The sequence below is a fragment of the Tupaia chinensis genome, unplaced genomic scaffold (genome assembly GCF_000334495.1).
Source record: "Tupaia chinensis unplaced genomic scaffold, TupChi_1.0 Scaffold147351_1, whole genome shotgun sequence".
In the NCBI taxonomy this organism is placed as follows: domain Eukaryota; kingdom Metazoa; phylum Chordata; class Mammalia; order Scandentia; family Tupaiidae; genus Tupaia; species Tupaia belangeri.
Window position 1 is genome coordinate 196,799 of NW_006207202.1, and position 9,466 is coordinate 206,264.

At 56.5% G+C, this 9,466-nt stretch overlaps 1 protein-coding gene across 1 annotated transcript in view; it reads left to right on the forward strand.

Moving 5' to 3' along the window:
• The window catches only part of CD6 (CD6 molecule), a 46,338-nt gene extending 38,523 nt beyond the window's left edge, over positions 1–7,815 (forward strand). Inside the window, 8 exon segments of the mRNA XM_014584605.2 lie at positions 81–146; positions 2,284–2,421; positions 2,647–2,742; positions 3,616–3,738; positions 5,310–5,381; positions 5,597–5,851; positions 6,136–6,282; positions 6,824–7,815. Of these exon segments, the coding sequence (XP_014440091.1) occupies positions 81–146; positions 2,284–2,421; positions 2,647–2,742; positions 3,616–3,738; positions 5,310–5,381; positions 5,597–5,851; positions 6,136–6,282; positions 6,824–6,888 (962 nt within the window). The 3' untranslated portion in view covers positions 6,889–7,815.
• Positions 7,816–9,466: the final 1,651 nt, after the last annotated feature.

Here is a 9,466-nt window from a genome sequence, read left to right on the forward strand (position 1 = left end):
TCTTGTTCAGTTTCTGGCAAGAGGCCAGGCACAGGAGGTGCCCAGTGATTGTTGCGTGACTGTGCGGTGCTTTCTGACAGGTTCTCGGAGTTTGCACAACGTGTCCACTCCGGAAGTGCCCGCGAGTGTTCAGCCGGTCACTGTAGGTGAGTGTGGGTGAGTGTGCAGTCTCTCAGGAGCTTGGGTGCCTCTGAGTGTGTGTGTTCACACATGCACGTGTGTCTGTCTGCCTGGGGTATTGTAGGGAGGTGCTGATGGTGTGTTCTAACCCTCCCCCTCCTGTCAACGAACTTGTCTCCTAGGGGTTCTCAGGGGCTTCAAGCTCCCCCTACCACCTCTCTCTGCTGAATCAACCATGGCTCACTCAGTCCTGATCTTACTGTCCTGTGAGCTTCCGTAGGGCAGGAAGGGAGAGCTGGAGAGAGACTCGATACTCTGTCATTTGGGGAGTCACGGCCGGGCCGGGTGGAAGGGATGCTGAGAAACTCAGTTTACTAGCCAGTGTTTATTATGTCCAGGTAATGGGCACTTAGAGCCATTTACTTCCCAACCCTTCCCTCCTCTCCACAGCCCAAGAGGAGCAGTCGTATTATAACTCTTCCCTGGAGGAAGGAGCTGAGGCTCAGGATTGGAGGTCGGCCAGCGAAAGCTGCCTAGAATGTACACCCGAGGTTCTCCCGAGATTGCTGCACGGTCTGTCGGCCGGCTGTGCATAGCTTGGCCAGCATCGGGGCAGACTTCTGGGGCTCAAACCCCAGCTGTGCCTCTTACTAGCTGTGTAACGTAAGGCAGTTCATAACCTCTCTGAGCTCAGATCCCTTGGCTATAAAACGGATGGTAATCATAGTCGCCCTATGGCAAAACCTAAGGAGGCTGGAGGACTGCGGCATCGAGTCCATCTCTCTGTTTCTCTCTATCTCTCTCAACGCGTACGATTTGGGCGTGGTGGCACTCACCCTGTGATAATCGTAGTACCCATCCAAGCATTGTGAGGCTCCCGTGAGTTCATTTCATACAGGGTGTAGACAGGGCTAGTCGGTTACACTGTCGGGACGTCAGCTGCTCCCATAATCACGCAGTCCAGGCACAGCCCCCAGGATCCCCACAGGGGCCACCCAGATTCTCTTCTGCTTCTTGGCTCCCTCCCTATCTCTCACAGGGACCCCAGAGGAGGGTGGACAGGGCTTGAGGAGAGGATGAGGGGCACTAAGTCCTGCCAAAGGCCCAGGCAGTGGATGTGAGCACGGGCAGGGCATGACGTGCTGGAACCGTGTGGGCTGCAGGGTGAGCTCCTGCTGGCACCTGCAGGCACCCCTCACACGCTCTCTCTTCCTGAGACCAGCGTGATGATCTGCCCCCAAGGACCAGCCCTGGCCCTTGCTCCGACAGCCTCTCCCTCAGCCACTGTCTCTCTAGGCCCCACACTCCTGCAAGGCCTGCATTGGCTGGTTTCGCTGGAGTCTCCACAGCCCAGACCCTCCCTTCCACCCCTGTACTCACTCCCTGCTCCTCCATCCACCTTCCTATTCTGGCCCAAACTGGCCCCGACACAGACAGGAAGGGGAGAGAGAAAATGAAGGCAGGGAGAGGGCCATCTCCCGAAGTAAGCAGACGCTGCCGCCAGCCAGGAGGCCGAGATGGTCTCGTCCCATCCCCCGTAGCCCCAGTGCTGCTGTCACTCCTGCCGTCCGGCCCTGGGGTCTGCTCAGACCAGGGCGTATGCACTGAGCAGGTGGGGTCCCCATCTCTGGTCTCATGTGGGGCAGGCACCGCCTCGTTGCAGCCTCTATCTGTTCTCATGTTTCGTGTTATTTTAAGCAGGTGAGGCCAAGAGGGAGGCAAAGACAAGAAATCAGGGCAGGGGCTGCACAGCTAGGGGGACCTCACTCCTGCCCTCATGGGGGGCTGGGAGTGTCTATAGGAAGGATGGGTCCTGCTGGCACAGAAAGATCCAGCTCTATTGAAAAAACTTCGTACTGACAGGCTCGGAGACCAAAGTTCCCGTGGGCTGGTAGCCAGGGGAGGCTTCCAAGCAGTAAATTCATTTAGTCAATTACTCATTCACTCTATATGGATTTACTGAGCACCTACTATGCACCAGGTGCCTGAGCCAGGTTTCCGAGGAACCACCCACCCAGAACAAAAAAGGAAAAGAAAGGAAAGGAGGAGGAAGGCTGCTTGGAAAGGGAAGTGGCTCAGCTGTAGAGAGGATGAGAAGGTAGGAGGGGTGACCGGAAGTCTACGTCCATCCCTTTCTCCCTGAATTGGAGCTGTTGTTTCCAGGACCTCCTGTGAGAGCGCCAGTCAAAGACGAATCTCGGGAGCTCGTGCTCCTCATTTCCTGCATCCTTCTGGGAATCCTCCTCCTCGGCTCACTCGTCTCCATAGCTGTCATCCTCTTGAAAGTGAAGGGGAAATACGGTAGGTGCAAAGTTCTGGGAGCTACCGGAAAGGCCCAGGGCCAGGGAGGGAGCAGGTACAGCCATCCCAGAGGGAGGAAGGCCAGACTCGTGTGTGTGTGTGTGTGTGTGTGTCTGTGTGTGTGTGTGTGTTCGGCAGGGACAGGGAGAAACAGGAGATGAAAACAGAACAGGACTAAGAGAGGGCAAAAAATGACTTAGAGAATCTCTGCCTCCCCTCCCTCAGCCCTCCCTGTTGTGAACCACCAGCACCTACCCTCCACCATCCCAGCAGGGATCAATAGCTATCAAGCGGTCCCCATCACCATCCCTAAAGAAGAAGGTAGGAGGTCACCCATCCTGGTGGCGGGAGGGCTGGGAGAACACGAAGGGTATACTTTTCAAAGGATCCAAACTGCTTAGTTCAAAACAGTGCCCACCTGGGGATGAGCTCTGCGCCAGCCCACCTGTGGCTGTGTGACCTTGAACAGGTCAAGACCCTCTCTGGAACTTGATGGGCAGATGACCTTTCAGTTCAGTCACCCTAGGACTCTAGACTTGCCAAGCTGGATAGATACAGGCCAAAGACGTTCTGGATTATGGTTCTCATGAGAAAGCTCGGCCTCGCTCACGGGCTAGTAGGTTTGAGATGTCCTCACCCCTTTCAATGGCCTGCCCAGCAGAGCCCCATCAAGATTCTCTTGGAATATAGTTTTATATCATATTTTCTGAGTTTTTTTTTAAAAATGGAACGAATCATCCATCATTTATGATATATGGATTCCCACCTCTTGAAAGTCTTGCAAAGGAATTCAAGGTCTATCACATTGCATTGTGAAATATACTCAACCTCTTTTATCGAACAGAATTCCATGACATGAAAACCAATACAAAATCCAGCCAAATATAAGCTATTCTCTGCATGCAGTAACCATTTATTTGAAAATTGTCAATGTCAGAGCAGTACCCGGCAGGTAGTGAGTGCTATGTTAAATGTGTGCTAAATAAATTAAAGAAATGCGTAGTTTCCCATATTTGAACTGGGCGGGGAGAGCTTGGAAGCTCCAGGCTGGATGGTCCTGTGGAGGTCCTGGGCTACCTGGCACTCTCCTGTCTCCCATCCCCACCATCCACACTCTGCCACCTCCCTCTGTGCCCTTCTGCCTGCCACTTTCCCATGCTCTCCCCTCTCCCACCCACTCTGTTCTCTCCCCAGTTCCCAAGCTGCCCATCCAGGTCCTGGCCCCACCCCCCAAGGACTCAGACTCCAGCTCGGACTCAGACTACGAGCACTATGACTTCAGCACCCAGCCTCCAGTGGCCCTGACCACCTTCTACAGTGAGTGTCGGGGCCAAGCTTCCACAGGCCCATCCTCCCACACCGGGGAGAGGGCCCCACTGGCTGGGGACGGACTTAGTAGATCTGCCATGGCGTGGGCAGAATCCCCCTTGTTAACAATGGGGTTGACCATAACTGGTCCAACACTGAAGTCTTCAAAGTGCTTTGCAAGCCTGGGGAATCCTCAAGACATTTCAGCTCTGGCATGTGGGGTCTGACGACCATAACTGGTCCCATGAAAGCCACTAGGTTGGCTGCATCTGTGTAAGACAGAGCGACAGGCATGGCTCTCTCCAGGTGAGAGGCTTAGCTGGAAGGCATCTTGCATGCTCATACCTGCTGCATCCCTCCTGCCCTGCCCAGTCCCACCAACCCCACCCTTCCCACCCTCCCTCCACTGTTAGGCCAGGAGCACCTCTTAGCAGGCGTGGCCAACTCCTCTCTCTCTGCCTGATAGGAACAGACAGGACCGAAGGCAAGGCCTAGGCAGTGCGGGGAGGTTGGACTCAACCAGAGAATCCCACAGCTATTGTGGGATCACTCAGGAGCCCCACTTGCACCTACTATGCAAGTTAGGATGAGAGTTTGGCTGTGTGTGTCAGAGACCCCGAATGACAGAGTCCCGAGAAGCTGGCAAGGACCCAGACTCCTTGCTGCTGTGCTGTCCCAGAGATGTTGCCTTTGTCCTCGTGGTCCAGAATGGCTCGTGGTCACGTCCATGTTCCAGGCAGCAGGAAATGGCCAGACAGGAGGCTGGAGATGCTCACTGGTATCCCACCATTCAGGACAGACACCTGCCAGCTGTGAGAGAGGCAGGGACATGAAGCCTCTCTCCTGGGGAGGCTGGGTAGAGGCCAGGGAGTCTCCTACTGCAGAGAGGATGGACACCAGGAACAGCTGGCCATCTCTGCCCTCCCCACTGCCTCAGGGCTCTGGGGGGAGGGAGGAGAACAGGGATGATTCTACTTCTGCCGGTCCATGGGCCTGTGTTTGGGGACAGGGATGAGGTGTCATTATAACCTGAGATGCTGAGCCCACGCATGTAAGACGCTGAGCCCACAAGACCAAGAGTACAAAATCCTAGAACATCAAATCTAAAAGCCAGTGGTACCAGACTGGTAAGAGTTGTCCCCGGGATCCCAGACACTCAGATTCATGACTATGAATCTCCGTCTGTCTGATTCTGAAACTTGAAGGTTCTCAAAGCCTGTGGTGTAGCAGTTCCAGTCCATCCGGCTTCTGCTCTGGGAAGGCTCCTTGAAGAGGCAAACACTGACCTTTTCTTGCCCAGACCTTCCCGGGTGTGAGGCAAGAACTCAGATGCCTGAAAGGTCTTTAAGCAGCAGGAGAAGCAGCCCAGGGCTTCAGCCAGGGCTTGCAGCAAGCTGAAGCCATGCTGGTTTCAGAGTAAACTTGGTCTGTCTGGGACCTGATGAGAAAGGCTAAGCCCCTCTCTACCTCCGAGGTTGTCCTACCCTGGGGCACCCTCCCAGCCCTGAGGGACACCAGCCTCGCCTCCGAGGAGCAGGGGCAGAGCTTTCACCTGGCCCCACTGCTTCCTCTGCTTGCAGATTCCCAGAAGCACCGGGTCACGGAGGAGGAGGTCCAGCAGTGCAGGTTCCGGATGCCCCCCTTGGAGGAAGGTGAGCCAGGCTGGGGAGGGACGTGCTGGGCAGCTAGGGTAACAGCCCTGCCTCTGGGCTTCGGAGCTCAACACACCCTGAGCCGTAAGGGCAACAACCTCCCTCACCTTCCTGACTAGCAATTCCTTCCGGCAGAAAGCTCTCTCTCAGGTCCCATTTAAAGCCTCTTTCTGCATGGCTGCTTCTTTCCCACCATGTTCCCTTCTGTGGCCCAGGACTTGAAGAGCTGCATGACTCCCATGTCCCAACTGCCAACCCTGGACCCTGCGTGGCAAACCCCCCTTCCCTGGGCCCTCCGTGTCACCCGAGGAGCAACAGTGAGTCTAGCACGTCTTCTGGGGAGGATTATTGCAACAGCCCCAGCAGCAAGGTACCTCCATGGAACCCCCAGGCATTTTCTTCAGAGAGGACTTCCATCCTGGAGCAGCCCCCGAACTTGGAACTGGCTGGCTCTCAGGCAACTTTCTCGGGTAAGTGGTGTGTCTCCCAGCCCCTCGTCCTGCAGTCAGCCTGGCTGGGGGAAAGCATAAAGCTGGGAGCCCTGAGCCAGGCTCAGTTCCGGAGTCCAGTCCCAGTTCCTCGGCCACTCACCATGTGACGTGGGACAAGTCTCCTTCCCTCTCTGGGCCTGCACACCCTCATTGATTAAGCTCACCATTGGACTCTCCGGGGTCTTGAGGGCCTCCTGACTCTGGCAGTTCACAAACGGGTTGTCTCCTGGCAGAGGGTGACTGGTACCTGGGGTTTCCAGCAGGGCCTTCCGCTGACGACAGCTCCAGCACCTCATCCGGGGAGTGGTACCAGAACTTCCAGCCGCCACCCCAGCCCCCTCCAGTGGAGCAGTTTGGGAACTTCCAGCCGCCACCCCAGCCCCCTGCAGCAGAGCAGTTTGGGTGTCCAGGTGCCAAGGGCAGGGGAGGGCATCTTGGAAGGGGGGACAGAGAGGGACCAGGGAGTGGATAAGAGGGGGAGTTCTGTGTCCATAGGATACATCAACCCAAGAGGGAAAATGAAAAAGAAAGGGGATAAGAAGAGAGAGAAAGGGATTTGTGAAAACAAAATGAAACCATGAAGAGAGGGGAAATGGTTGTGGATGGGATGAAGACATGCAAAGAAGTGGCTTTGAGACCGTGAGCTCCCTGTTAGTGGAGACATTCAAGCCAAGCAGCTGGCTGGCTCCTAGGGGGAGACAGCCATCGATCGCAGAGGGGCTCCTCTCGTGCACTGTATCACCCTGGGGACACCAGCCCTGAGCTAAACACACAGGCTCTGGCCTCAGGGCTGCCCTTCTAGCCAGGAGGTGGCAGTGAACTGGGTAATCACCTGCTTTCCCACAGCACCCCAGGGAGAGGGAGGTGCTCCGGGCCTGCTCAGCTCTGTTCTGTTGGGCAGCAGGAGCAGGGACTGGGCCTCCTGCTGACCTGAACCTCTCGGCCCCACAGGGTCCTCCAGCCCCCAGCCTGACTCCAGCGACAGTGACGACTACGATGACATTGGAGCAGGCTAGACTGTGTCTAGTCAAGGCCCCTGGATGGCTCCCTCCTGCTGTCCCTACTCCCCTGCCCCGGCTGCCAGATCGCCCCCATGGACCTCCCCTGAAGAGGCCTCTCCTCAGTCTCCACCCATCACACAGAGCCTGTGGCACAGCTCTCCTTCAACCAGAACAGCTGCCCCAAGATGGAGGGTGCACCTCCGATGGGTGGGAGCTCTCTATCTCAGGGAGGGACGGCAGAGTCCAGACACCTCTTGACAGCTGCAGGGAGAGTTGGATGGATGACCCCTGGGACCCTTTCTGATCCTTGGGCATCTGGTGATTTGATTTCCTGAGTCTCAGCTCAGGGTGCAGAGCTACTGAGAGGCAGAAAGGCCCCTGCCCCAGGACTGCCCAGAAAGGCCCCACGAGCTGGGGGCTGTTGAGCTATTGTCACCCTGATAGGTGGGTGCTGGGAAGGCGTGCTGCACACTGGAGACCCAGGCCTGTCCTCAGCTGGGCAGGGAATGTAGCCTTCCTGGGCACAGCCCCCAACACAGAGCAGGAGCCTGAGGCCAGTCCTGCTCCAGACATCCTCTGAGCCCCCCAGGGCCACAGATCTGTTCTGCGGAGACGAACCCTGGACAGCTGGTTTTATTCTGTGCTTCCTGTGGTTCCCAAAGATGGCCTCAGCCCAGCCCCCTCCCAGCTACCAGAGTCAAGGACCCAGTGTCTGTGGGGCAAGGACTCAGAGTTGTCTGCCAAGGACCCAGAGGTGGCACTAAGCCTGCAATGGACACATCTCCTTGGATGGATAGGGATGCTCTCGGGACAGGCACAGATATGTGCGATGTTCCAACCAGAGCCGTGAACCTGTCTGCAGCCTCAGGGAGGCCGAGGGCTCAGGCCAGACTCTGCGTCCTGTTCTGAGTATCCTGAGATTAAACTGAATTGCTCAATAAAGCTGGGGTATCGAGTGACAAGTTCTGAACTCTGTGTGTGTGTGTGCACGCGCGCGCATATGGGTGGCATACATGTTCATGTGTGTGTATGTGAGTGGGTGTGCATGCAAGGAGCTTGTGTTGAATCCCTCAGAAGCAGATGAAACAAAGGGTTGAGCTAAGCGAGTCCTTTTTTGGGAGGAGTCCCAGGGAGCATGATAAGAAAACACAGCATGGGTGGCCCCGCAGTGCAACTGTTAAGCTCTGTGCAGACGAAGCTGGATCCCACACGGCCAACCGAGGTTTGAATCCTGGACTCAGTAGCTTGAAAGAGCATGCCCAGCAGGTGCACGTGTGTCCAGGATCCTGACAGGATGGGGAAATGGGGGGGGGGTGATAAAGGATTGCAGCATAACCAGGCCCTGTAGAGGGGTGCTTACTCTCTCTCTCTTTTTTCACTTTCTTTTTCTTTCTCTTGCATGCATATGCATGCTCACCCTCTGACACTAACATAAATAAATAAAGAGAAAAAGCCAACAAGGCAGAGAGAAAAGAGAGGAAGAAGTACAAAGTGCGTTTGTGAAACAGATTGCTACTGTAAGCACCTGGGCTTGATCCTGCAGACCCCTGAGAAATACACCTTAGCGTTGTCCCACCCGGGTGGGGCAGCTGGGGTATTGCTCCGCCAACCTCTGCCTGTCAATGTCTGAGAGGCATTAACCGCCTTCTCCAGCACTGCAAAGCTGCCGTGCGAATGCACTGAGCATGCTCTGGTGTCCAGAGCAAGCCTCAGCAAAGGGTCAGGTCACATCCGCCCCAAGTCATCTTCTTGGGGTTGTCCAAGAGGAACAGCGACCGCGCCTGCTCTCTGTGCACATGCGTCTGTGTGTGTCGAATCGGGCAGCTCTTGCCAACCAAGGTGGAAACCTGGTCTGGGTGAACTGGAAAACCCACTGTGGCTCAGCACAGTGAAAAATGCTGGGCATCCTGGGACAGGAAGACCCAGGGCCTGCCCTCCAGGAGGAAGTGGAGAAGCCTGGCACACTCGGCAGCCTCTGTTCCCTGGTCTGCTGCGTCCCAGCCCTGACTGCGGAGCTAGGCTGCTGCGCTCAATGAGTTGCGGTCTGAGTCACTCAACGTTTCCCAGGGCAGATCCTGCGAAGAGATTTCATGCTCCAAGCTGCCTGGCAGAGGGGCTGTGCTGGCCCAGCGGGAGCTGGATAAAAGGCCAGGAGAACTGGGAGCTCACAGAGGACTCTGGGCATCTCCTGCAGCGTCCTGCAACAGGGAAGTGGTGATCGTAGCCCCGCGGCTAGGCCAGTGCCCAGCAGCGAGGGAGGGCTGCGGGTCGCATTTCCTCGGAGCCCTCCCTGCGCCTGCAGGTAAAGGACACTGGGGTGTGGCTGCCCGCCCAGGGCGACTGCTTGCCGCCTGCTTTTGTTCACCTGCCCCAGAGGTGCAGGGAGAGCTGGCACCCCAGGGCAACCGTCGCAGGATGTGGTTGCCCGGTGATGGCCCCTCTGAGCCCGCCCCAGACCTGGGGGGTGGAAAGGAAAGGGGGACTCCTGGGGGAGGAGCCTTTACTGAAGCAGGCAGGGTGAAAGCTTTTTTTTTTTTTTTTTTTTGGAGGGGTTTTTGCTGTCGGGCGGGGGGGCCGCCCAGAACAGACGCCA